This window comes from Akebia trifoliata, chromosome 14 (genome assembly GCF_017979445.1).
Source record: "Akebia trifoliata isolate Shusen 1 chromosome 14, ASM1797944v1, whole genome shotgun sequence".
Lineage (NCBI taxonomy): Eukaryota > Viridiplantae > Streptophyta > Magnoliopsida > Ranunculales > Lardizabalaceae > Akebia > Akebia trifoliata.
In genome coordinates, this window is record NC_141388.1 from 1,120,913 (window position 1) to 1,144,149 (window position 23,237).

Here is a 23,237-nt window from a genome sequence, read left to right on the forward strand (position 1 = left end):
TGCATAATGCTTATGTGCCAAAACATTAATGAGAGAGTCACGTGGCACACAAATGAGAACACTGCACTACATTAATTGATTAAAAAAAATATCTACTTGTGAATGAGCTCTGGATCACACAAGAAAAAGTCAAAGTCAACGTCAACGTCGAAGAAAAATCATCATTAAATAATAATAATAATTAAAAAAAAAAAGCTCTCCTTCTCAGTCCTCACTGGTTTCATTTTCATCATATATGAGGAGGGATTAGTGGAGGAGCCTTAGACACTAAAGTTGGCTAAAGATGAGAAACCTCAGTACTGCAGTCTTTCTTCTCATATGCATATGCATCTGCATGTGCAGGGATTCATTCCATGCCGACGCAGCAGACATCATGACACAAGGCCAACAGATCACTGACTGGGAAAGCCTAGTTTCTCCTAATGGAGTCTTCCAATTGGCCTTCTTCAGTACCCGCCAGTCCAGGAACCGTTACCTGGGTGTACGTTACAACAAAGGAGGTCGATGGGTTGTCTGGGTTGCCAATCCAGAGAACCCAATCATGGATTCCTCTGGAATTCTCAGCCTCGACAACAACGGCACACTGAAACTAACATACACAGGAGCGAAACCCATAGTATTGTATTCGTCTCAAAATGTTACTTCTTCTAGTAACGTAACAGCTAAGCTTCTGAATTCGGGCAATTTGGTATTACTAGAATCGGATTTAAATGGAACCACGAAACGTTTATTGTGGGAAAGCTTCGATTCTGCTTCTGATTCTCTTCTTCCAGGGATGAAAATAGGAGTGAACTTTAAAACCGGACAAAATTGGTCTATTCTTTCATGGATAAGCGACAAAGTACCCGCTTTGGGTGGTTTCATACTTGGTGGAGACCCGAATGGATCGAGCCAATTGTACGTTTGGCGGAGAGGAAAAGTTTATTGGAGAAGTGGGCTCTGGAACGGTCAAGGTTTCGATAATATACCCCAATTCACATCGGATCATAATCGATTCAATTTCAGTTACGTTTCGAATGCGGACGAGAAGTACTTTATGTATGAAGTTAAGGATAATTCGACGGATTCGATGTGGGTGTTGGATTGGTGGGGGCAAATAGCACAATTTCCAGAAGGATCAATTGTTTCATGTAAAGGGAATTCATCATCTCATAATAAAGGGTGTGTGGAGAATAAGATACCCGAATGCAGGAACAAGGACGTAAAGTTCGTTATGAAAACGGGATCGATAAATCCTTCGTTTCCATTATCTTATGAAGAAGATCCAAGTTTGAGTATTAGTGATTGTGATGAAAAATGCTGGAACAATTGTTCTTGTTTTGCTTATTCTTCAATGCATGACAATGGGACTGGATGCATGTTTGGGCTTCACAAATTGAGTTTTGTTGAAGGAAATGTTGGAGATGTCCGTGTTCTTCCTTTAGACCAAGGTATGTCTACTTTATTAGCTTATGATCAATGGATACCAGTCATTAATTTCTTTATAGTTTTCTATAATAATTGGTCTTATAATATTTATATATATCCAAGTCTTATTTCAAAATTTTGGGATCTAAGTATTGTATTGAAGCGGCTCCTATCACTTTTTTTTTTTTTTATTATCAGTGTCTGATGGGGCACGTGTATGCAAAAATTAAAATAGCAAAGACCAACACAATCACACAAAACACAAGTATTTACGTGGTTTGACAGTGTACCTATGTCCACGGAACAGAACAAGAACGATTACTATTTTCTTATAAGTTTTACAGCTCTACAGATCTCTACTTATATAACGGAGAGTTACCATATCCCCAAAATAGAAAACCCTTTAAGAAAATATTACACGATTGCCCTTTTCATATGCCTTCAAAAATTCGGGATAGGGGACTCCGCAGCTCTGCGTAACACAACAGAATACAAGACATTTACATAGTAATGGGGAGAGTGCCTCTGCCCCATTAGAAACCACTTTAAATGGGGTCATTAGAGCATTTGGTCATCCATGCTCAGATACCAATTGTTAGAATTGATTGTTGATGCAACAGAATAATACATGACAACACAAGAGGAATGGTCGAAAATAAATAGAAGTAGAAAAACAGCTAAGCACGCAAGACGCAATATTTACGTGGTTCACTGCTAAGGACTACGTCAGACACCAACAATCTAGAATTTCTACAATAGAAATTGAACAATCAAGAATTTTCCCACTGTCTTCAGAAGCCCTTTAATCATTCAACTCATAACTCCAATTAATCACCTAATTGAAGCCCTCTGAATATCCAAAGCTCCCTTTCCAATTACTTGAAGATAATTGATCTAATTACTAAGAGACAATTTCATGCAGTCTAATGACCTCATTCTCAGTTGACCATTATATCTCTATATAGGACTAATTCTCATAATTTCAGGGGGAAGCACCAAGAAGAAATGGTGGCCATGGCTTGTCATCTCAGTATCAGTTGCTCTACTAATGCTTGTCTTGGTCTTCTTCTGCCATCGAAAGGCGAGAGTTTTCCTACTAAAAGGTAATGTTTCACTGCCAAAGAGAATCTTTGAATCAATTGATGAGCAATAACTATGTTTATATGAGTGACAAACTTTTCATTTCATGTACTCATACAGAAAAGAAGGAAACCAACCAAGAGATGTTAGTCCGGGAGTTAGGAACAAATATTACACCAAAGAAACACAATGATGAAAATAACCTCCAAGAAGACAGAAACCAGGATCAAGAGTTTCAGTTATTCAGTTTTGCCATCATAATGGCTGCCACAGATAATTTTTCAGCTACAAATAAGCTTGGAGAGGGTGGATTTGGACCTGTTTATAAGGTAAATTTAATAAGACTTTTTTGGTAACGAATTTCACTTAACGTCTAAAAATGCAATCTAATTGTTGTGACATGTAGTTGGACCTTAGACATAAGTACTCAAATGTCACAATTTCAGGGTAAATTACTGGAGGGGCGAGAAATAGCAGTGAAACGGCTTTCGAGAAGCTCGGGACAGGGACTAGAAGAGTTCAAGAATGAAGTTATTCTAATTGCCAAACTTCAACATATGAACCTTGTTAGGCTTTTGGGTTGTTGCTTTCAAGGAGAAGAAAGGATGTTAATCTACGAGTACATGCCCAACAAGAGCTTGGATTCCTTCCTCTTTGGTTTGAAATTCTTTCATCTTTATATATTTTTTCATTAATCCTTCTCTTTGTCATTCATCAACAAATTTACAAATTTTTCTTTGAGACAGATACTATTAAAAGCGAATTATTAGATTGGAGAACACGGTTCAATATCATTGAAGGGATCGCTCAAGGTCTTCTTTATCTTCATAAATATTCTAGATTGAGAATAATTCATAGAGACTTAAAGGCCAGCAACATTTTACTGGATGATCAAATGAATCCGAAGATATCGGATTTCGGCATGGCTAGAATTTTCGGGCGGAATGAATCAGAAGCAAAGACAAATAGGGTCGTTGGGACATAGTAAGTAAATTGTGTTTATGTATGCAAACACCCCTATAAATCCAGTTTAGATACTTAAGAGTTTCACTTTATTGTTGAATATAGTGGTTACATGTCTCCTGAGTATGCCATGGAGGGAATTTTCTCTGTGAAGTCTGACGTCTTCAGCTTTGGAGTCTTACTACTTGAGATCATTAGTGGCAAGAAGAACACCAAATTTTATCATCCCGATCGTCAACTCAACCTTATAGGATATGTAAGTCATCAAAATCAATCTGAACTACGTCTAAATATTATTATCTAGATTATTTGATTTGGATTTTAGAAATACTGGCCTTGATTGATATTATAACGATAGAAATACGAAATTGTTTCAGGCATGGGAATCATGGAAAGATGGTATAATTTTGGAGCTAATGGATCCGACGTTGGGTGCTTCATGTCCTGAACATGAATTCTTGGTTTGCATTCATGTGGGTCTCTTATGTGTGCAAGAAAGTGCAGAGGATAGACCAACCATGTCAGAAGTTCTTTCTATGCTTAGTAATGAAGTGGCAACCCTGCCTCCTCCTAAAGAACCTGCATTTTTTACCGGGGGAGGTGCAATTGATGAAAAATTATATAAAGGGATCTCGGAAAGTTGTTCCATAAACGACGTAACAATTTCTGAGTTGGATGCCCGCTAGTGGTACATTCTTCTGCCCTACATTTAATTATTAAAATCTTGAGATTTTATCTAGTCTAACATAAGTTTTCTTTTCTTCTTTTGTTGTTTAAGCAGGGAAGCGGTCGGTGAGGACTTGGAACAAGTTTGCTCACTAAATGGGGAATTTTGTAGTTCTTGGATATATATATATATATATATATATATATATATAGATATATATATATATATATATAGATATAGATATATTTCTTTAATAAGCAAGCGAGTTAGTGGATTGTAATTAGTAGGTGATGGTGGGTTTTGAACTCAGGTCGTGATATCAACACTCTGATATATACTTTGGTGCATGAAGTAACAATATTTTGTAACCATCATGGATATATAATTAGTAGTTTATTTTAATATAACTCGTTGGATTATTATTATTAACTTGGTTGTTTTACATCTTTGATGAAGTCTAAATTGATACTTGATGGTCGATGGGTCCCAATCAAATTTCCATATTTGTTACCTTTAGTGTAACCTATTACCTAAAATTGTATGTGTCGACAGTCTTATTAATGTTGGAGTACATGAATCACACTTCCTTCAAAGTTAAACAAGAGCAAAGTGTGTTAATTCAACATAATACAATCATCTTTAGGAAGGAAAAATCTAGAATCCAATTTCATTGACACTGAATGTCCAACAAAGGACTGAGATGGGAAGATAGTCCATGGGATTCTTTGGAAAATAGATTCCTAGGAAATTTATATTTGTATTTTACTACAAAAAGTAGGAGTATTCTTTATAAATATCAAAAATGTCAATGACCTTAATGTAAAAATATTTATTACATTTAATTTAGTGATATTTTTGTTAGAGTATTTATTACATAATAATCTAATTACCCTTATTTTTTTCATATTTAAAGATAAAAATAATAAATACATTTTAACGATGTTTTATGAAAAACCAAATTCTGTAGGTTGATAACTTCCTATGAAACATTAAACCTATATATAAGGAAATATGATCCAATATAGTAGAGCAAAAAATATTAGAAATTCGAAAAAAAAAAAAAAGATATATATCTATATTTTTTTTGAAGCAGAAACAGGACTTTAATTGCTACTTTGCCAACTGGAGGCACCACCCCAAGGAGTTCTATTCCACAACAACCCCCATCCCAATTAATTTGCAAAAGGATTTTGAATTATGAGGGCTTATGTGCAGTCATGATTTGTGTTTAGTTGGTTTAACATCAATAATGGACCTTTTCCCAAAACTAACATATTAAATATGGTCTGAAGCTCTGAATTTGAGAATTGAGTCCTTCAGGCTGACTATTGGGATTGTATCGTTACAGTAACCCTCGAATCGGATAAAAAAAATGGGATTGTATCGTTAAAGTCATACTCATTTCATTTTGATCCATTCACATGTCATTAAGATACTCCAACGACATAATTGGCATAATAAGAACATGTAGATTTGGACAATCAAATTCCATTTATAGATGGTTTTGGCTTATTGGTCTAGTTTCTATCATTGGACATCAGAGTTGGTACCATGTTCCGGGTTCAACCCTTGGAAGGAAGAATGTAGGGAAAGTGTACCAAAAAAAATTGCCAGAGTGAAAGCCATCACTAATTACAATAACACTAACACTTATGAGGTGTAAAAACAAGTGAACAATATTTAAAAAAAAAAGAAAATTTGAAATAAAGAGAGAATTACTTAAGAAGAAACTACTAATTATACATCCTTTACTTAGTACACCAAAATATATATTCATGACATCCAAATCCTCCATTTGGTGAGTAGTAAAGTTATTGATGTTGATAAAAGCTTCCTGCTTAAACAAAAAGAAGAAAAAAAAGAAAACTTTTGTTAGAATTAGATAAAAGCTCAAGTAGTTTTTTTTTTTTTTAAATAAAAATAAATGTTAGGGGAATTGGGAACACATACCTCTACCGGGCTTCTATTACAGATATGGTTACATCGTTTACGGAACAACTGTCAGAGGTCCCTTTGTATAATTTCTCTTCAATCATGCTTCCCCCAGTAAAATATGCAGGTTGCTTAGGAGTAGGCAGAGTTGTAACTTCATTATTAAGTATGGAAAGAACATCTGACATAGTTGGTCTATCCTCTGCATTTTCTTGCACACATAAGAGACCCAATTGAATGCATAGCAAGAATTCATGTTCAGGACATGAAGCACCCAACGTCGGATCCATTAGCTCCAAAATTATACCATCTTTCCATGATTCCCATGCCTGAAACAATTTCACATTTGTTTATAGTATCAACCAATGCCAAGAATTCCTAAACCCAAATCAAATAATCTAAGATAATAAAATGTAGACATAGTTCAGATTGATTTGGATAACTTACATATCCTATAAGGTTGAGATGACGGTCGGGATGATGAAAGTTGGTATTCTTCTTTCCACTAATGATTTCTAGGAGTAAGACTCCGAAGCTAAAGACGTCAGACTTCACTGAGAAAATTCCCTCCATCGCATACTCAGGAGACATATAACCACTATATTCAATAATAAAGTACTCAGCAAAAAATAAAAAATCAAAAAATCAATAATAAAGTGTAACTTTTAGTATCTAAATTGGATAAACACACCCGCATACATCAACACGATTATGCATGCGTGGGCACTTGTTTGTGCAAGTGCGATTTACTTACTATGTCCCAACAACCCTATTTGTCCTTGCTTCTGATTCATTCCGCCCGAAGATTCTAGCCATGCCGAAATCTGATATTTTTGGATTCATTTGACCATCTAGTAAAATGTTACTAGACTTTAAGTCTCTATGAATTATTCTCAGTCTAGAATATTTATGAAGATAAAGCAGTCCTTGGGCGATCCCTTCAATGATGTTAAACCGTGCTCTCCAATCTAATAACTCCGCTTTAGTAGAATCTGTCTCAAAACAAAAAATTTGTATTTTTACATATATGGTAGACTAATTTATGCATACTTGATGAATGGCGGAAAGAAATATTAACGAACGGATATGTAAAGATGAAAGAATTGCACACCAAAGAGGAAGAAATCCAAGCTCTTGTTGGGCATGTATTCGTAGATTAACATCCTTTCTTCTTCATGAAAGCAACAACCCAAAAGCTTAACAAGGTTCATATGTTGAAGTTTGGCAATAAGAACAACTTCATTCTTGAACTCCTCTAGTCCTTGTCCCGAGCTTCTTGAAAGCCTTTTTACTGCTATCTCTTGTCCCTCCACCAATTTACCCTGAAATTGTGATGTTTGAGTATTTATTCATGTCTAAGTTATAATTAACTACTTGTTATGGCAATTCGATTGTATTTTCGTCACCAAACACGACTTTTTAAGTTTTTCTAAACCATCTTAGCTTGAGAATCTTAAAATTTACCTTATAAACAGGTCCAAATCCACCCTCTCCTAGTTTATTTTCAGATGAAAAATTATCCGTGGCAACCATTATGCTGGCAAAAGTGAAGAAGTGAAAGTCATGATCCTGGCTCCGGTCTTCTTGGAGGTCATTTTCATCATTGACTTTCTTCATTGGTGTAATAGTAGTTTCCAAGTCATGAACTAACTTCACTTGCTTTTGTTTCTTCTTTCCTGTTAGAGTACACAAAATACAAGATTCGTCAGTCAGATATATATCGTGAATGTTCATCAATTGATTTCGAGATCACCTTCGGGTTTGAAAGGCTACCTTTTAGTATGAGACCTCTCCTATTTAGGTAGCACAAGACAACGAAGAAAAGCATTACTAGAGCAACTCCTACTGAGATGATAATCCATATCCACCATTTCTTCTTGGTGCTTGCCCCTGTAATTTTATAAGAATTAGTCCTATAGATACATAGTCATGATCATGGATGACGAAAGCAATATCTTGATTGTTGATGAACCACATAAATACTCTATGTCTTACGTTTGTTCTTCATTGTTTTTCGAGTTCTATTTATTTTATGGGCCAGTTTCAATAATAAGAAGACCCAAAATTTGTGAGATAAGACTTTGACGACTCAAACATTTAAATAGTATGAGATCAATTAATATAGAAAACTAAAATGAAATTAACCAAATTAAAACTATGAATGGTACCCATTTAAATGTAAATAGACATACCTTGAACTAAAGGAAGAACATGTATGTCTCCACCATTTCCATCAACAAAACTCGATTTGTGAAGCCCAAACATGCATCCAGTCCCATTTGAATGCATTGAAGTATAAGCAAAACAAGAACAATTCTTCCAGCATTTTTCATCACAATCACTGATACTCAAACTTGGATCTTCTTCATAAGATATTGGAAATGAAGGATTTATCGACCCCGATCTCACAACGAACTTTACATCGTTGGTCCGGCATTCTGGAGCTTTATTCTCCACACACCCTTTAGTAAGAGATGATGAATTTCCTTTACATGTAACAGTTGATCCTTCTGGATATTGTGCTATTTGCCCCCACCAATCCAACACCCACATCGAATTCGTCGAATTATCCTTAACTTCATACATAAAGTACTTCTCGTCCGCATTGGAAACATAACTGAAATTGAATCGATTATGATCCGATGTGAATTCGGGTATATTAGCAAAACCTTGACCGTTCCAGAGCCCACTTCTCCAATAAACTTCTCCTCTCCTCCAAATGTACAATTGGCTCGATCCATTCGGGTCTCCACCAAGTATGAAACCACCCAAAGCGGGTACTTGATCGCTTATCCATGAAGGAATAGACCATTTTTGTCCGGTTTTGAAGTTCACGCCTATCTTCATCCCTGGAAGAAGAGAATCAGTAGCAGAATCGAAGCTTTCCCACAAGACCCGCTTTGTGATTCCATTAGAATCCGATTCTATTAGAACCAAATTCCCCGAATCCAGAAGTTTAGCTGTTACGTTGCTAGAAGAATTCACTTGATTCGAATTCAATACTATGGGGTTCCCTCCTGTGTATGTGAGTCTAAGTGTGCCGTTGTTGTCGAGGTTGAGAATTCCAGAGGAATCCATAATTGGGTTCTCTGGGTTGGCAACCCAGACAACCCATCGACCTCCTTTGTTGTAACGTACACCCAGGTAACGGTTTCTGTTAAGGCGTGTACTGAAAAAGGCCAATTGGAAGACACCGTTTGGGGAAACTAAGCTTTCCCAGTCTGCGATCTGTTGGCCTAGTGTCATGGAGTCTGCTGCGTCGGCACGGAAGGACTCTCTGCACACGCAGATGCAGATGAGAAGGAAAAGTGCAGTAGTGAAGGTTCTCTTCGTACCCATTTTGCCAACACACTGTCTCAAGGCTTAGAGTTGTCTCTCAAGTCTCATATATGAAACCATCAAGATCAAGGAGAGCTTTTTTTAGATTGACTTACTTTTCTCGTTGCGACTTGACTTGCACTTTGACTTGGACAATGTCTCAAGGTACACCAAAGTGATAACTGTGAAAACAACATGTCATATAATATCTGAATTAGTAATGTAACTTGGTCTAGTCCTAATCAAGAATCAAACCAAACCCATAGTTTTGGGGTAATTTGGTTCGGTTTGAAATAAGTTATGATTCAGTTCATAATTATGAAAATAAATAACCGATTAATTTGATTTGATTTTCGGATCAAGTTTAGTTAAAATCAAACTAAATTGAGAATCGAGCCCTCATGTAATAAATAAATATATATTTATATAATGATTATTAAGAATTATAACATAGATTAATGAGATTTTATGGATAAACTAGTAATTTTTTATAGATAGATTAGTGATTTATTGTATGAAATTTTATATTTATTATGTATTTATTTATTTTTATTAAAAAATATTATTTATTATAGATATAAAAATTTGCACTACTTCAAAAGTTTCATGGGATTCTGATTTCTCTTTTTTCTGTACGTTTGGGTGTGCCTGCAACAATAACTCTCTAACGTTCAAGTTAAATCTTTAGTACAAGAAAAATAGTATTAAAGGTTTCTAGGAAGAAAATAACATATCTCTGCAGTACCTTGTGTCCTTTTATTTATAAGGACTTCTTTCATGTTTTTCTTTATGATTTCCACTCTTTCTATTTCTATCATTTTCGTCATTTTTGAAAATTTTCTTGATTCTCGCAAATATGATTAAATTCCTATTTTTAAGGATTATATTTTCAAACTTTTGTCCTAGACCCTCGGAAGCTCAGTTTAAGATATCAACCGACATCCCTTCTTCTGGTCTCATTTGCTAGATTGGATATTCGATAGAATCATCTCATAACTGTCATGTATCATTTTCGAAAAATTATCTTCCACACTTATTATTTATAAAATATTTACAATTGATAGAATCGAACTGATTCGAATCAAGTTGACTTTAATTCGATTTGGATTGATTTGATTTCATAGAATTTAATATGATTCTGATTCTTATTTAATGGAATTAACTTATACCAGTTTGATTTCAATTTGACCTCAAATCGAACCAAAGTAAACTGGACAAGTTGCACCCCTAATCTGAATGGGTTCGCCGCCTTAGTGGACTTCTTTGTATGAAAACCCAATCAGTTGTTATTAATGACTAACTTTAGGAAGATTAAGAAAATTCAAAGTGGTTGAATGGTCAACCATTGAATTGTTTTATGGATTCCCACTGAAATCGTGGGTTGATATGGTGGGTCAAACAGATAAGACAAATATATGGGTGGGTAGAGACTTGAGAGGATGATTTTTATAAGCACTAAATTGCATCAGTTGCCATGGCATGCAAGAATGACAAAAGATTTTCTAGAAGGTTTGAAAAACTAATTTCAATAATTATATATATATATATATATATTAATATGTCAATTAAATCATAGTAATAAAGTTTTGATCAAGTAATTATTCAATGGGGTTCAATTCGCTTGATTGGAGTAAATTTAAAAAAAAAATTCATCAAAAATCAATTTTTTTTATAAAAATATACAAATTATATTTTTGATTTTCTTACAAAAATCCATACTTTTCCAACTGTCTAAAAATCATATCTTGTTAATGATACTATAAGGTGGCATATGCAAAGGCACATGTATCTAAAAGGATTTATTTATAGTTTAAAATATTAATTAAAAGATGGTTTTAAAAATTACCTAATAAATATAATTGTTAAAACTAACGAACGTGATTTTAAGGATATGTGATTCAATTTTTTTTAGTCTTTGATCAAAATGACCTCAAATTATGTTAAATTTAAATATAAAAATATGGGTATTTATGACAATTCAAGTTTTGATGTCGAACCACTTCTACTCGCACTTCTCATTATAATAGTGAAGATTTGAATGTTAAAGAAAAAAAAAATTGAAGGTGAAGGATTAAAATATTATCACATTGCATGGATTGATGATTAATTTGCTAATTTGCCAATTTAATTGACTAGCTCCATATTGGTAGAATTTTATAATTTTTTGAAAAAAAATCAGAGAAATTTGTGATTATGATTAAGACTACACAAAGGGTTTTTACGGAAACAATTATGTGAGAGGGAAAAAAAAAATCAAATATTATCTAATAAAATGTTCAAGGGTTGCCAAATTGGTTACTAAATAAATCAGAGTATTCACTCTTAAGATTGAAGATGGTGGATTTTTTTTGTGAAAAATCAGTGGTTTCTGGTTCAAGAAAAGTGTATTCTAGTCATTTTATTAGTCTCTTATAGTAGACCATGGTTAAGGGTACATCATCAATTTTTATTTTTATTTGTAAAAATAAAATAAAATTCAGATATGTCTAAACTCTAAATTACCAACAAAAAAAAAAAAAAAAAGAATGCCCAGTAAATTTGGAAAATGGTTCTTTTAATTGCTACAGAAAATAAAAAATACCCCATAAACAGAGCACTTAAAATCAACTTCTCTCTCTCTCTCTCTCTCTCCCCTTATCAGATTATCTCAAAGAAGAGTCATCCATGGCGATGGTCAACAAGTCGTTGCCAATATTTAATTCCTCGGTATATTAAAACCAACAAAATAAAATGTGGAGTCTCCGTGCGAGGTAGGTACCAACCTTTACAGTAACTTAATAAAATGATTGTGCGTTGCACATGAATTATAATATAATGTAATTGTTAGAATTACATAAAATTTTAAGAGGAATTCAACCAAAAGAAGTAAAAAATTGAAAATTACTTAATACATCCAAATGTAATGTTTTCTTTATTAATGTACCCCTAAGTTTTGAGTGGCAATTTAATAATGTAATTAGTAAAAAAATTAACTGAATAAATCTCACCTTAAGAAAAGATTTAAAGTGCCTAAAATAAATTTTCTCACCCCTCTTTTTACCTTAAGTTTTTCAATTACTAACGTGTTACATTTTGATAATTTGTAAAAACGAATGAGAAATGATATTTGTTTTGCGACAAATTCAACCCTAATCTTAATCAAAACGTAACTTTGATCCGACTGCCCATTCAACTAAGATATAAAACACTTAATGTCAGAATTCAAAATCACTCTTTTACTATTGCAACCCGTACATATTCTTCAACTTCCTCTAACCCTCTTTCTCACCAAGCTATTAACATCAATAACCCAAAAATATCGATTAGGGTTGATGTATAAATTATTTGGATAAAGTTAGGTTTTGAGGAGGAATTGGAGAAGTAGAGAGAAGATGGTGAATGAGAAAGAAAGATTGGGATTAATGACATATTGTACGAGTAATATTTATGATTCGTGATTTTCTGACGCCCCCTTCGACATACGCTCTCTCTCTCTCTGACGTGGCATGTGCTAGAATCATAGATATTTCCTCTGGATACACAACTATACATCCACATAAATATGTGCAGTTGTGTATCCCGAAGAAAATATATAGTTCAAACACATGCCACTTCAGGGGTGTATGGGAGCATATGTCAAAAAAAAATCATTATTCTATATTTATTGATATGGTTCCTATCAAAATCAAACCATAATGTGGCTTAAACCGAAAAAGGGTGACGTAATTCAATTATATTTGGCTTAATTTCAAATGTTCAACTCATATTTAGCAAAACCCAAACCAACTGCACCAAAAGAGGAGAAATTTTGCAGAACAATTTAATACCTGGTACAAGGCACAATTATCAATCTGAATTATAAAATTTAATCGGTTCTTGTTGTACTGGTTTCTTTAGCCAAAAATCAAGTTTTCACATTGAACAAGAAATTTAATAACAAAAATATGTTTATTTATTTTTTTCACTCAAGAGGATTAAAAAGACATAACAAGGATTAGGAGTTTGGAACATTGGGAGCCTCATCATTCCAGCTTTTACTTGGGGCAACTTGTTTGTGCATTGGTGTATATTCCTATAAAAATAATTCAAACAGTTAAATGGGTTGGCTAAAACTCCAAAACACAAAAATTAAAAACTAACAATTTCATTAATCTCAAAGCTTTCTCACAAGTAGTATAATATGTAGAGAATAATGATGATTAGTTGGTGTTAGCACGAATCCCTAGATTTAGCGATGGATGCAATGAAACAAATAAGAAAACAATAAAAAGAAGGAAAGATAAGATTTACATCGTTCGGCCAAACCAGTGGACTATTTATATTCAAGCTACTTATGTGTCTAATTCATGCAAGCATAGTCCACAGTGTGAGCGGTATTAAATATAAGAGTTGTGCTGGAGTGACATTGAAATTGACATCGTTTCACACATTGCTGATGTGGAGGTGTGCACAGAATCAAAAATGCTTTTCACTCGAATCATTTTCCTAAATATAATGCTTCGTGAATTTATAATATATACATAAGAGGGGGCGATGGTTCACCTCGTTCTCTTGTCCTATTCTCACCTATAGTTTTTTCTGCTATGATAGTCATTGTTCATGTTGTATCCGTATCACATGATATGAGAAGCAATTAATATTTTGTTATTTATGTTATAATTTTTCTATTCTTTGTTATCTCAAAGTCAAGCTAGTGCGACACACATTTTAAGAAGGCATAAATGGGGAAAAAAGGGATATTTACGAAAAAGTGATCAACTTTTGACGAATTTATGATTCTAGCTTATTGTTCATTTTAATTAATAAATGTGAACGATCACGAATTCGGAGGTTTTTAAATTGACAATTTTGCAGGTTTAAAGTAACTAATTGGAAATAGGCACTTTAAAATCGTCGAACTTGTTACCATTTTGAAAAGAAAAAAAAATTAACGAAAACGTGATCATTCACATTTTGGTAATTAAAATGACCAGTTAGCTGGAATCGTAAATAACTCATTTTCAGCTCATGAAATGCGAATTCACCCTAAAATAAAAGATATAGTTAAAATTAAATTTGCAATATACATAATTACCTCCATTCTTTGTATCAATTCTTGAGGCAACTTGGCAGAGATGACGATATTCCTAGTTGAAGGATTTATGAATCCATCTTGTACTCCTTTATCGAACAATGAGAGCAAGCAATCATAAAATCCATCTACATTTAACAGACCCACCTATATAGATACATAAAAACAAAAATGTACAATGTGTTCATCACAAATAACCATCCAAAAGAATGAGTTTCATCCAAGGAATTCCCATAGAATGATTATGCAAAACGCATAGAAACAACTCCCATAAACTTAACCTTGATGTAGTCCCCCTTAAAATGCATTGTATTACACTATTATAGGACCACGAACCCCAAGAAATTCAAATTATTTCCTTGCAAATCTACACACAAAACATTGGTAATATATAGTTGTAGTGGTAAAAATATATAATTAAGCTTGATAATTGAAAACATGTTACCCCAAGATTTAAGTTAAGCATGGTAGATATATAATCCACACAATATTATATTGATAAAGGAAGGATAAAAGTGGTACCTTGGGTTAGGGGCAGAGTCAGGATTTTCTTGTAGTGGGGGCAAATTATAGTTAATGGTGCAATTGAAGAACTTAAAGATGAATAATTTTGTGAAGAAATTGAGAGATTGTTGGTTAGAAGTTGAAGAAAATGATATTTAGGTCATTTTCAACTAGTTAATGAGAGAAGGCTTAGTCAATAGGCAATGCCATCTAAAAAAAATTGAAGGTAAGGGGGCAAAATTGGAAGGAGGTGAGGGGGTGAGGTGGGGGCAAATAGGGCATGTAACTAGTTGAAAATACAGGGGAGTCTTAAAGTTTTGTTAGGGGCAATTGCTCCCATTGCCTCATTATTAGCTCCGCCCCCACCTCAGGCCATGATGGGATGTAACACCTGTTGGTTATGTATGATAGAAAATGACTAGTAAAAATGAAAAGTATATATTTTTGGAACGCAATCGACAATGAAAATTTTCCACAACAAAAGAGCTTTGTCTCAAAATAGATTTATCTATTTGTAATGGGGATTACATTGGTGGGAATAGGAGTTAGTTTAAGTTTCATAGAGATTGTTATGGAACCCTCTATTTTTAAAAGGATTATTGGAGAATCCTATTATTAAAAAACTTCTAAAATTTAAGATTCAAGGAATGTAGTTCTATAAATAGGTAAAAGAGTATCAATCGAGTAACTCAAGTTTGGATATCAGATCGCATACCCCAACGTGAAAGTGGATAGGAATCATAAATGTTTTCACTCATATCTCAAAGAAAGCATTTATGGTTCTTATACACTTTCACATCAAGGGGTGTGCGGGTACGTGCGATGTGAGATCCAATCTTGAGGTCATTTGAGTATTATTCATAGATAAAATGTGTAATAATATTAGACTTTTAATCAATCTATAAATCTTATTAATTAATTTAATCATCAGAAATTCTTTTGCAGGTAGGAAAGTAATTGAAATCTGAGAAGAGAAATCAAGACTCACTCATGGATGATCTCGATGCGTAGGAAATTGAAGGGAAAGTCACCCTCGTAATAATCATTAGATTTGAGTACAAAAAATGATCAAATCAACCATGAAAAATGATCAAATCTATATACTAGAAGACATGACTTAAAGTGAGTACTGTCTAGAGCCATCAAATGTTAGTGGGTCCATTTACAGAAGCTGACATTAAGAAACTCCTTTTGCATGATTAGGTAGAATAATAATGGGTTCTGATTTCTGAACTTAGAATTTCGGTCTTGTACTCCATGGAGCTGGATTTCTAATCCGCTCCATGTTATCAATGTGTCTCACTTTTTCTGACATGATTGGTGATTTCTGTCATATTTTTAATCTTAATCTATATGAAAACAGCTTGAAATCACCAATCATGGTGTTTCTTGCTTTGACCCAAAAGAGTATTAGGCGTGCCATCAGAGAAAAACGTGGAATTAGTTAACTCTCAAGCTACAAGTAGTACTAGATCCATGCTGTTTCTCCTTTATATTTTCATTCAAGTGATACCTTCAGCTTTTCAAAAGGACAGGACAAGTGCTGATTGACATTGACCAAACCAAAGCCCACAAAAAAGAGTGTATTTGATTGATAGGACCATATGATAAGTCTTTGGACATTTCTACGGCCCAACGGCTTTGGACACTCTGAACCTCTGATATGGCAGAGAAGTACAGTTTCTTGAGATTCGTAAGGGTTTTAGCAAACCCTAGGGAATCTCAGCCGATAGATTAGGACTGGTGTGGAGTCTCAATCAGGACCATCCAATCGATTTGGACGGCTGTCAATTTTTAGGGCCCACAATTGAAAAATAACACCGTTGGATGTAGGCTACCATTTGTGAATTAATTTTGCTGGCCAGACTCACTTATGAGCTGGAAGCTTTGATAAAGACTTTAAACCAGTTTTCAATTGGTGTGATTAGGATCTTTATCCATAAAACTTTGCAACACCAGGAAAAATATGTTAAATTCAAAATTTGTGGTTCTTTTGGTAAAATTTTACAGAACTTCTGAAGAGCAATTGTTGGTGATGTCATAATTTTCCCTGTTTAATTATCAATGAAAGGAAACTCAACGTGACTCTTTTTAAACACTACATGAAGAAAGGGTTAAAAATTTGACGGGCCTTGGCATCAAATTTATGACTTCTTTCACGTAGTGCCAACACTATCATTAAAAAATAAATAATTAATTAATTATATGGTTTGAGGGGGGCAACTAAACATCCAATGACTAGAATTTATCGTCGGGATAAGAATCCCAAGATGTGTGTTAGAGGGAGATTTATACAAATTCCGACTGTTGGATTTTGTATTTAAAAGAGTGCATTGTGTGTTTTTTCATGAGTCATATACACATAAAATAAAATAGGACGGCTGTCTTTCTAATGTTTAACCCCCTCCCCTAAAGATCTGTTTGGTTTTAATTTTATACATCTTGAATACTTATATCAAATAATACACTCTTCACCTTTATTGTTTTTACTCTTCTACGTTTTTTTTTCCCTAAAATATCATTTTCAGCTTTTATACATTTGTCAATTTTTTTAAACATAAAACGAGCAAATTCAAGTGTATGTATAACTATATAATAAAATACAACTGTGGAACACACTCTAATTATAAATATGAGAGATAAAAACAAGCCCTCTAGTTACAATGAAATGAGATCCTCCATTTTATTGTCTTTCTACTTCACCCTCTTTAACTTTATTATATTTTCTCTCATTCCCTTCTATTTTCCAATAATATCCCTTTTAATTTTACTATCTTTCTTCTTTACTTTTGTTTTTAATAATACTTCTCTAATTTTGTTATATTTTTTCTTTTACCTATTTAATCCTAAAGAGAACAGCACAGGTAAATTTTAGTAAATGTATATATGTTGCTAATTAGGTGATTGGTATCGATAGTTTAAGAAATAGAGAGAAATGAATGGCTTCCATAAATTATGCTCAAATCATATGGCATGAACTGCATGTGAAATCAAACCTAGATGTACATCATCAAAGATATGTTAAAGATAGTCCGATGTTCCAAAAAATATAACATTCATAAAATCTAGCTACTCTGTAACCAAATTACATTTATTGCAAAACATTAAACTTTATTTTGGCAAATTTTCTTTGATCTGTAACCTAGATGTACTGTTTGATCTGGTTTTTAAAGTGTGTATTACTACAAAACATTAAACTTTATTTTGGCAAATTTTCTTTCATTAAAGACGTACTCAACAAAATTTCGAATCATTTCTCCATTCAGTTCTCTTTAAAGCCATGTCTACCCACACATGAAGCCTGTGGGGCACTCATCAGATGGGCTACAGTCGAAAACTGTACCAATCAGTTTATCATCAACTAATCAAAGGAGTGTTCAAGCCACACCAAACATGATTTAAAAAAAATCAGATCATCTCATCACCCCCATTGACACCAAGTCGACTCTTCCAAGTGGTCTCACCTTGAAGAAGCTAGGTAGCCATATGTTTTGAATCAGTTTAATTATGTATTTATATTTAAATAATTATATCTTTTCTTATTATAAGGTGGACAAGTAGATTCATGTTCAAAACCCTATATCTCATCAGCACCCATTGATACCAACGTGATTCGTCCAAGTTGTCTCTCCAAGCCAAATCTTTTGAACCAGCTTAAGTATATATATTGAAAAATATATGTTTTCTTATTGTAAGGTGGATTAGTAGATTCTTGCCATCTCTCCTCGATGAAGCCAAATCTTTGGAATCAATTTAAATATTTATTTACAAGGAAAGCCTAACCAAAATAACTAAGTTGTCACCATTAGGTGGATTAGTAGATATTCAATCACAAATTAAATCTTATTTTCATATAGATGATAAATATTTATATCATTTTAAATAAATAAAAAAACACAAAATCTGACTGACTTGATTGAGTTTTCATAAAATTGGCCTGATATTTTCAAAATATCAGACAAGTCAATGAGATGGACGATTCAAAATGACTATTAATCTCGGCAGGTTGCCTTTAAACCAGGATGAGTCATCTTATTTATCCGTGCACTAATTTTAAAACCATACAAATGAATATGACTACACTACACCTATAAAGTCATTGACCAATAACAATAGGGCCCCCAATTGGAGATCCGAGGAATTTATAGGTTATGTTTTGTTCCGAGGGGTTGGGGGACGGCGAAGCACACCAGGTTGTTCTATTCCCAAGTTCCTATTCTTGCTACTAACGCACTATCGCTTTTCAGCCTCCGTTGGCATTGGCCGGGTGGGAAGGCAATTAGGCCTCTCATTCAATTTTGGTGGGAAGATTCAATATTATCTTGCACTATGGTAGAGATTAGGTTTCTATTAGGGTTTGTACAGTAACAAATCCAAATTTTATGTTAAGAAGTGTAGAGAGGATTAAGAAACATACTGGTTTGTCATGAATTCCAAGTTGTGACCATGTTATCATCTCAAGCAACTCCTCCATGGTCCCATACCCTCCTTCATTAATAACAAAGTCCCACTTATTACTAAAACTTGCATTATCATCTCATAATAGTTATATGTTGTATCTTAAGAGCAGTGTGAGTGTGTGTGTGTGTGTTTTAATGATGGGGTACCTGGAAGTGCGATGAAAGCATCCGCACGGCGAGCCATCTCAGCCTTACGCTCGTGCATGTCGGATACTATCAATACTTCACCCACTGCATGGCCTGATATCTGATATCAAGATTTCAGTTCCATATAAATCACATATATATGTGTGTGTGTGTGTGTGTATATACATATAGAGAGAGAGAGAGAGAGGCAGACTCGTACCTCAAGAGGAACAAGAGCTGTTGGGATGATTCTAGCAGAAAATAAGAACAATTGGTATTATGGCTATATGAAATAGACCCATATATTATGCCAGTTTTAAAACCCACAATATTCGCTAATACTTTGCATTAGTAAGACACTTGAACAATGACCAAATCCAAAATTTCATGAAAGAAGAAAGAAAATGTTCTAGAAATGAAGAGAAACAAATGCTTTTTCTCTTACCCAAGAACATGACATCCTCCATCAAAAACAGTCTGAGAAACCAATCCCATAAGCCCAATACTCCCTCCTCCATAAATCAAATCCATATTTCTCTCCACCTGTAAACCACCATATCAAAACCCTAAAAAAAACAACTCAATTACTCTTTAAGAATTTTGTGTTTTGGTAAACCCTAGCTAAACATATAAAACCAACCAGTTCTCTTCCAAGATCAAGTGCAGCATCACTGAAGATCTTTTTATTCCCAGAGTTACTCCCACAGAAGACACAAACCCTCTTGAACTTGCCCATGATCTCTTCAGCTCCTATAAACCAAATTAAAGTTCATTAAACATAAAATGAAACAAAGATCAAATTATAACTCCTTTAATGGTCTCCAATATGCAGAATCTTCTATGGGTAGGGATGCTTGGATTGGATGACATGTGACAGATGAGGTCCATGGCTCATTATTAATGAATATAACATTATAACAGTAATAGTCAAAGGAGATTCCCTCTTTACTTTTCATCTCTGTTTTGTATTTCCCATATGTTTGGTGTGCCAAAGATAAAAATCTACATATTTGAACATATTGGAGATGGAATACATCTGTTTCTTGGAATAAGAAATGCTGTTTAGACTAGGAGTGGGTGCTTGGTGCTTGGTGCTTGGTGCTTAGTTTGGTATCAGAAAGGAAAATGATTGTATCCTTCTGGTCCCATTCTACATAAACATCATCCATAGATCCAACCTTTGGATGCTCCTCGAGATTTGTACGTTTGAATCCCTGGGCACTGTCTAGATCTTGGGATATGATGTTGCTAGTCTCAGTGAACGGCTGAGATTGGAAGTAATTACTTCATAGGTATTAGTTCACAAGACACAGTCCCTAGGGGGCACTTTCTCAACTGTTTGTCGAACAGATCTGTGTCCAACGTTTATGGACACTAGAATTTTCTAGTGTGTGAGCAAAACTGGCGTGTTTTCCTCCAAGACCCACCATCCATACGCGTGGCACATGTGATCATTAACCAAGATTGTCTAGGTGTTAGTCCACTTAATTGATCTAAACAAGCTTGAAAAAAATTGCACCTATGGGAGAATCTCAACCATTTAGCTCTCCTAACTTTACAACTTTTGGCTTTTAACATGATGGACGAGGGTTGTCTCATAAATTTACTTTTGGATATAAAAATGACTGGTCTAAACGTTTTGAAATAATCAGCCTTTGTGCCACATGTACGAACAACAAGCTTGAAAAAGACCAGTTATGGGTCCCACAAAAAAGTTCACTTATCACGAATGACTCCAACATGGAATTAGCTGCAAAGCTAAGCTGCAATTTGTTATGCAATGTCAAATTAATAAGTCATGGTAATTATAGATGTAATTTCTCTCTGAAAATATCCTATTCAACTTCTTATACTAAAAATCCTGACTTGAACATCGAAATGGTTTTGTTGCAGGTACATCCAAGAGTATAGGAAGACAAGAGTTCTTTTATCAGTGAGAATCATGAGGTAATGCATGTTTTTACATCTACAATAACCATTCAATAAATAGACATATTGTGATCAAAGTTTTGCGGCCATCCAATAGCATAGTACTATTGATTTGATCGAGGGTTTAAGATCATTCTCAATTTGTGTAACCAAAATCCCAAAATTGTTCAATAGTTCTTGGGACCATTAAGAGGTATATACGGTTGTCAATGAGTTGGATCAGATCCAAAATCCAATTTGTTCCTATCAAACAACGGAGGGTTATGATTGAAGATTTGGGTTTTCATAAAGAGTAATTATCCAATTTGAAAACTTATTGGATTAGTTTCAGATCAATTCCATGTCCTAGTCGTATAATACGTGAGAAAACATATGGATCATATTATATATCTGTTTAAACCAGTAGGTGGAATTTGTTAGTGAACATGCATTAAAACTTAGAATTCGTATATGATTTAATTTTTGTAAGGATTTTTTTTAGTCGTAATTTTCTAACTCCCCATCTAACACACGCCCCTGACATGGCATGGACTAGAACCATAGATTTTCCCCCTCAGAATACACAAATTGTACATTCCCATGAATATGTACATACAACATATATATATATATATATAGGGAAATGTTCAGCACCCTAAGTTTTACCACATACTTTAACAAACGTTTTTTGTCCTACATGGGTTAGAAGTTTTGGAATGGGCTGATTTTTGGTGAGGATGATCTCTATGATTAGAAGATCATCCTCCCCAAAAATCAGCCCATTCCGAAATGTTTAACCCCATGTTTACAAGTTGAAAAATCGTGGACCGTCCATTTTTTGTAAATCATTTTTGATGGGGTTAGAAGTTTCGGAATGGGCTGATTTTTGGTGAGGATGATCTCTACACCATAGAGATCATCCTCACCAAAAATCAGCCCATTCCGAAACTTCTAACCCATGTAGGACAAAACGTGTTTGTTAAAGTGTGTGGTAAAACTTAGGGTGCCGAACGGGACCCATATATATATATATTATCAGATTGATTTGATCCAATCCGAATCTAATCCATTGAAAGTCCTATATAGGATTCCCATCCCACCTAATACATTATGTTGAATTACATTAGAGAGAAATTAAATTATCAAGAGCGACAAAATCTCTTAATTTAGCTTTTCTCCATGTTGAGTATACTTGGATATATATATATATATATGATCCCACCACTCTCACTTATGATGTGTGTTAGGAAAGGAATAATATTCTAATGGACTTAAGCATGCGTTAGAGATGATGATGATATATGGGGGCCAAAGTGGGTCCCTCATTTTATCAACTTAAACCCCATTCAAAAGATCTCGTGCTTTATTGAGTTGGTTGCACAATCATTTTCCTTCCAATATGTTTAGAAAGAAATAGAATAATAAAAATACAAAGACAAAAAAATATCACTACTTAATGCGTTTGAGGCAACAGATTTGACCCCATTGAAGTTGCAAAGAAGGCAAAGCACAATAAATGATTGTTCAACCACAACAAGGACACTAACACCAAATATCTTACCCCCAAAAGATTTGGGCTTGGCTAAACCAATCCAAGTCTTTAATTAGTAACAGTGGCATCGATCTTCATCTTACTTAAATATTTACTTTAATCAAGATTGAATCGATTTTTGTTGAACGAATCAAATCATATCAATTGACTTTCTCTTAATTTATTATCTGTTGAATTTTTCTTTTGATTGGGCAAGTAATGAGGGTTAGAGGTTAACAGATGTGAAAGCGGGTTTAACGGGATTTAAATCCAGTTAGTTGTGGAGGATGA

General features: G+C 34.1%; 3 protein-coding genes across 4 annotated transcripts; 1 reads left to right on the forward strand and 2 right to left on the reverse strand.

Moving 5' to 3' along the window:
- The first annotated feature begins 200 nt into the window (after window positions 1-200).
- Window positions 201-4,592, forward strand: LOC147385311 (G-type lectin S-receptor-like serine/threonine-protein kinase CES101). 2 transcript variants are annotated; one of them, XM_086423325.1, is made up of 8 exons: window positions 201-1,430; window positions 2,394-2,510; window positions 2,608-2,816; window positions 2,934-3,144; window positions 3,234-3,471; window positions 3,556-3,706; window positions 3,828-4,138; window positions 4,229-4,592. In XM_086423325.1, the coding sequence occupies exons 1-7, from the start codon at window positions 284-286 to the stop codon at window positions 4,134-4,136; spliced, it is 2,382 nt and encodes a 793-aa protein (XP_086279451.1). In that variant the 5' UTR covers window positions 201-283; the 3' UTR covers window positions 4,137-4,138; window positions 4,229-4,592. The 2 variants fall into 2 exon arrangements, with proteins under 2 accessions (XP_086279451.1, XP_086279450.1); XM_086423324.1 differs by having other exon boundaries at window positions 4,232-4,592.
- A 1,222-nt stretch (window positions 4,593-5,814) lies between these two features.
- LOC147385312 (G-type lectin S-receptor-like serine/threonine-protein kinase CES101) lies at window positions 5,815-9,429 on the reverse strand. Its single transcript, XM_086423323.1, has 8 exons — window positions 8,242-9,429; window positions 7,823-7,939; window positions 7,514-7,725; window positions 7,161-7,371; window positions 6,804-7,041; window positions 6,497-6,647; window positions 6,068-6,378; window positions 5,815-5,951 (listed from the first exon to the last, which is right to left on the reverse strand). The coding sequence occupies exons 1-7, from the start codon at window positions 9,386-9,388 to the stop codon at window positions 6,070-6,072; spliced, it is 2,385 nt and encodes a 794-aa protein (XP_086279449.1). The 5' UTR covers window positions 9,389-9,429; the 3' UTR covers window positions 5,815-5,951; window positions 6,068-6,069.
- Window positions 9,430-13,174: 3,745 nt separating this feature from the next.
- Window positions 13,175-20,361, reverse strand: LOC147385313 (putative cytokinin riboside 5'-monophosphate phosphoribohydrolase LOGL1). The gene is made up of 7 exons (XM_086422954.1): window positions 20,148-20,361; window positions 19,953-20,050; window positions 19,728-19,758; window positions 19,529-19,628; window positions 19,339-19,409; window positions 14,421-14,564; window positions 13,175-13,418 (listed from the first exon to the last, which is right to left on the reverse strand). Exons 1-7 carry the CDS (start codon window positions 20,241-20,243, stop codon window positions 13,341-13,343), a joined length of 618 nt encoding a protein of 205 aa, XP_086279080.1. The 5' UTR covers window positions 20,244-20,361; the 3' UTR covers window positions 13,175-13,340.
- Window positions 20,362-23,237: the final 2,876 nt, after the last annotated feature.